Below are 5,918 nucleotides of genomic sequence, written 5' to 3'. Positions count from 1 at the left end.
CACAACGCCACACTGTATACAGTCATTTATTTGAAACATTTTGAGATAAAAAAAATGAGTAACTAAATTATTATATATTGTATTTTCATGAATTCATCTTTCTGCCAATAGAATGCTCTGAATTAAAAATCAATGCCACCACGGAGTACACAATTTTTGGTCTATCCCCAGCACAAAAAAAAAATATAGTAATGTTCAAATTTAAGAATATACCTAAGTCATTTAACATTATGATATTCATTTATAAATTATTTTTTAAAATGTCATAGTAATTAGTGTTATAAAAAACAAATTATTCATAAATAATAATTACAACATATAATTTTTTTTTGTTGAGTAATATAAATTCTGTCGCCAGGAGCAAATGTTCCTTTTGCACCTAGGTCAATACGGTCCTACCAAAAAGATGCGCAAAAGAATAGTTTTAAATTCATATTTGAAAATCAATCTACTTGTTATCTAATATCTATTGTTAATATTTTTTTAAATATTTGATTGATAGACCTATTAGACCTCATACAACATATTATAATATAGGTACCCAAAAAAGCACTTTTGGATGTATACACAATTTATTATAAAATATGTCATAAATTTTGATTTTTACAGTAACTTTATAATTTGGCTAATACCTACACCTAAGACAACACTTGTTTTACCTCTTGTACAATTTAATCGTACAAACATAACAAATAGCCAATAGGAAATAAAGAAAACAATAAGTGCATTATCATAATATTTTTTGAAATATCTATTTTCGGTTCCAAATTCTATGATGCTAAACTTAAAAAAACATATATGTACACAATTCAATAATAGTAATAATAATATCTTTATAAATTTAAACAACATAATCAACACCATTAATAGATAACTAATAAAGTTGAAACAGTCATATAATAGTCATAAAACAAATTTCAAGGTAAATTTTAGATAAAAAAAAATTTGTAACAATATTCTATTTACAATTAAAAAAAAATTAATAATAATAAACATTAACAATATTGGTTAATAATATGAATATAATATAATATACGATGAAATTAGTCATATAAGTGTATTATACTTGTCTACGGCAACACATAATAAGCCTACGATTTTTTCTATACAACGTAGCTCATCTAGACATTCTATATTACATTAATTGTATTATTAATATATTTTTTTGCTGTTCGATTTTTAATACACGTATAATGTATATTTTATCCATACTCGATGTAAATACGATATGATTGGTAAAAAAAAAATATAATAATTAGGATAATCAATTTCATTAAGCTAATTTTTTCTTTTCTTTTTGAAAACATTTTTGCAAATCGTTCAGTAAACAAACACAAGTGCTTTTAGTCAAACATGATAGGTAGCTGCACCAAATAGAATAACAAGCGACATTGCAAATCGACATTTAACATACAGAAAGGAATGTAGGCTAATTTTTTAAATATTATAAAATACTAGGTTAGGACATTTTATAACAAATCTGTTAACACCAAAAAAAATGTTATCTGTCAAATCTAGGTCTTTTTTAAATGATTTTCAATAATTAAATAGTTGAATACCATTTAAACAAAACCGCAAAGTTGTAAACATGCAGTGCAAAAAAAAATATTACATTATATTATATAAGTTTCATTTCCTGACTTTTAGTATGTGCAAGGAATAAAAACATACACAAATACCGTACACTTTTTTTTTGGTTGCTTTCTATGAGAGTAAATTTATAAATTAAGGAATTTAAAAATATGTACTTATTCATAAACAAAGTTAACGCAAATCTGGAGTATCATTTACCAGTTTCTTAATGCGCAATAGTATTGTTGTATACCATTGGTCCAACCGTGATATGGAATCGTAATCTTTAACAGCTTCAGTAAAACCATCAGCATTTTGCTCTTGAATGTGGTTTAACAACACCTTAAGGAAAAATAAATAGTTTAAAAACAAATCTTAAGATGTTCTATAAAATAAGCTGTTAATTTTTTTTTTTTTGCAACTTCAATATATTGTACGTAAATAAGATGTCTTTCTAAATTATGTATGTAATTATTATAATTAGACTAAAACACTTTATTATGTTTGTTGTCAACTCAATGCAAATAGCAATAGAAGATTAATTTTCAAAATACTTAACAAATTTTCATAGTTCAAAAACAGTATGATATAAACAGAATTAGTTTTACTATTATAATCTATTATAATAATTCAAATCGATAACTGACAACATATAGTTGTAAAAATATTTAATGCCTACATTTCAAATCAGAGAAAATTGTTCCATAAAAGTTATATGTATGAATGTAACTAGTATTTGGCATCAGTTAATTATTTTTAAATAATTATTTACAAAAACAAAATAATATTATTCACCTGTAGTAATTTGTATTCTCTACTATCTTGGAATGCCGGGTATCGTTCAGTGTACTGATTCATGGCCAGTTGAGCATTAAGAACATCAACACACAAATGACATAAAGCTGCTCGGAAGTAATATTCTTTTGCGCTGTACTTCAACAAAGAACTGTCCAATGATGTCCCAGCAACCTACAACAGCACAATGATATGATATACATTTAACAATTAAAACCAATGTCCTACATCAACTACAGTTATACCTCTTCATATATCTGAATGGCTCGGTCATAATCTTCCAGTTGTGCAGCATACTGTGCCACCTTGAGTTTGCATTTGTTAGCTGAACTCTTGCTTTCTTCAGCCATAAAATAATCTGAGGCCTTTTCATAGTTGGTTATAGCACGTTCTAGATCAACAGCTTCAGTCTCATACATTTCCGCTATATTTTGATGTTGTTTTGCAGCCATTGTAAAACGACCCATATCTGTATAGATGTCGATAGCTTTTTCCAGACACATTGCAGCTTCTATAATGAAAAAAAATAACAAACAATTTAGTATTATATAATTATAGCAATTGGATGCAAAATAAAGATATAAAAGAAAGTAACAACTGTTACTAGTAATACCTACCTATCTATAAAAAATCCATAAAAACTTTATAAAATATTAAAAGGTAGTTTAGAAGGTTTAGATTAAACTCAAATACAAGCAAAAAATAAAAAATACATAATTATAACACTTTAAATTTTGTTCGCGAGTCACACAAGTAAATTTAGAATATTTCAAAAATAAAATACTATTGATTGAATATACAATCATACCATTCGGATCAGTTTTCTTAAAGCAGTTTGCTGCGTCTACATAATTTGTAGCAGCATCATGTTTACGGCCTGATTTAGAGTTGAGATCGGCTGCCAAAATAAATGCTCTACCAGCTTGTGACCATTTTTTCGCCATCTTAAATAAATTTGCAGCACGTTGATAGCAATCAATTGCATCTTCTACCTTAGAAACATTCCTAAACAAATAATTTAAAAAAATAACAGTTAGGTTACAATTTATAATTAGATAGTCATAGTTATAAAAAATGCATATTTTGTATACAACTTATTTGAATTTAATCATCAATAGTTAGTTATTAATTATATAAAAATATTGTTAGGTACATACTGTCCAAAAAATGTTTTCATTTTTCTACAGGTCATCAAAAAAATTATTAAATAAAATGTATTATTTTTTCAATACAATATGTATTTTGGTTTAAGTAGAAAAAGAGTAAATATGGTAAGTGATAGGAAGTTTTTGAAGCATTAAGAATTTACTTAAATACTATTTTTTTTTTTTGTAAACAATAATTTATTATACAACTTGAATTACTTTATTTAAATATAATGATAATTTTTAATTTTTAATTTTGATTGACTGATTTCTAATTCACAATGTTGATAACTTTAAGCAAAGTAGCACTATGTAGGTGGTTGAAATACATCTTGTTTAGGTTATCAAAATTAGTTAAGTATAGCTATAATTGCTACAAACACTGATACAATTTTTATACAATTACAGATTGACACTTTCAAGTTTCAATTGAATTGATCTTTGGTAGGTATTCAAACTATATATTTTATAAGCCTATATAGCATAATACATATTCAACCGTGCCTACATCCTAACATAACCTTATCTTTCATCTCACCTTGCCTATAAAGGATACCCTGTGATGTAAAGTATTTTTAAGTGTTTCAATTACAAAGTCTAACTATCTATAGATTATACTCTAAATCAGAGTTATTAAAATTAACACTTTACATCTTACAGAAATTGACAAACAGTTAAAAATTTAAATCATTGATACATGTTTGCGCCTAGGAATCTAGGTATAAATAATAGTATAGGTACTAAATTACAATTTATAAAATATTTAATTTGAGTACACAATTATGTTTATTCATAATTCACTAATCTAGTAATCTAAAACAAATAAAATTCACCAACCATTAATTTGTATTAAAATATAATATTTAATATTTGTATACTATGAAATATTGTAAGTTGATTTTATTTATTTATGTATGTCTATAACACATAATATTTTATTTAATGATAGGCACATAATATTTTTATAAAATCAACAATGGTATTTCCGACGGTATTTCAATGGTAGTCATCATGATAATACAAATTATAACTCATTAACTACCCGCTAACTACTAAATTACTTCTAGTATTAAAATGTTAAATGATGGGCAAAAAAATACTTGAAAATGTTATAGATACCTATATTTTGTTCAGTTGAGGTATTAAGAATCTATTGAAAAGAAATAATTGAGACAAGTTTGTTGTCCCAATTATTTTTAGGTAGGTAGGTATTTGTATTTTCTAACAAAAAAATAAATGCAACATTTTCAGTATTATTTGAAATTATTTACATGAATAAATCAAGTATGTTTAATGTGAATATTAGCATGTAAAAAAGGAGAATGAAATGCATTAATGTTAAATTACTATGAATAATTCAATACTCCAAAATCAACATCCGTATTATAAATAGTGTTAAATGAAATCATTATAGTGACATTGAGTACTCTAATGATTCAAATGTGACACATAATTAAAAAAGTACTAATACAACAGATAACTAACCTATGGATATAAATTATTTATCCTCAAATCAAATCATTGCTTACACTATTAATAATACATGCATACAGGAAGTGAATCAAATAGAATGAAAACGAGTATACCTGTATGGCAGTACCTACATCAAAACCATGAGAACTTTCTGATTACAAATTATTGTTAGTATAAAATCTATGGTGTGTCTTTGTCTAAGGGAATTAGCATAGAGTGTGATTTCGCCTTTGTGGGTATAATCAGAATTGTGTAAGACATGGTTTCTTACAAATACAATACTGTAATGGATTACCTAACAATCGAAAAGATAAAAACAGGTTAGAAGCGTCATTATCTAAAATTGAGAAATAAGGACGAAAAGTGACAATTTTGATGGCTCCTCACCTCCCTTTCACCAGATAATAAAAAAAACCAATGCATACTCGTAAGCCATGCCACGCCAACTTTCCAAAACGGCTACGACTCGAAAACTTCAACACCAAAAACCCCCACCCCGCCTTCAACTAGAACAGAAATCGAGTTTTTCGATGTATAACCACCCTCAACACTCACCCGAATAATGAAGAAAACAATCCTTTTGACGAGTTGAGTTTCTTATCCGCTTCGGTTAACAGGGCCATGGCTTTTTCCTCGTTACTCGACATGTCGACTTTTGAACGGTCAGAAAAAATATGAAAAAACTGAAAACGCACTAAGTAGAGCAAAGACTTTTTTTGTTATATTAACTTGTTAATGCGCGCAGGCAAACAGTTATGGGTATTTATTTTTTTTATCGCACTTTTCTTTACCACAAGCCAGTGATGATCGTGATTGTACTGCAATCCAGCAAAATAGATCGATCGCTTTGTAGCTATTAGTTGTTACGAAACGACGACAAAGTAAAGCGCACTATAATTCACCGAACAGACACTAACTCAGTGCTGACTGTCG

The 5,918-nt window shown here is 27.0% G+C and overlaps 1 protein-coding gene across 1 annotated transcript; it reads right to left on the bottom strand.

Annotated features, from left to right (window-relative positions):
* Positions 1 to 721: 721 nt before the first annotated feature.
* LOC111031648 (alpha-soluble NSF attachment protein) lies at positions 722 to 5,918 on the bottom strand. Its single transcript, XM_022311680.1, has 5 exons — positions 5,541 to 5,918; positions 3,176 to 3,372; positions 2,613 to 2,878; positions 2,368 to 2,541; positions 722 to 1,914 (listed from the first exon to the last, which is right to left on the bottom strand). Exons 1-5 carry the CDS (start codon positions 5,630 to 5,632, stop codon positions 1,765 to 1,767), a joined length of 879 nt encoding a protein of 292 aa, XP_022167372.1. The 5' UTR covers positions 5,633 to 5,918; the 3' UTR covers positions 722 to 1,764.

This window comes from Myzus persicae, unplaced genomic scaffold, assembly GCF_001856785.1.
Source record: "Myzus persicae strain clone G006 unplaced genomic scaffold, MPER_G0061.0, whole genome shotgun sequence".
NCBI classification, from domain to species: domain Eukaryota; kingdom Metazoa; phylum Arthropoda; class Insecta; order Hemiptera; family Aphididae; genus Myzus; species Myzus persicae.
The sequence above is the reverse complement of the archived record's forward strand: the minus strand, read 5'-3'. Positions and strand labels throughout refer to the sequence as shown.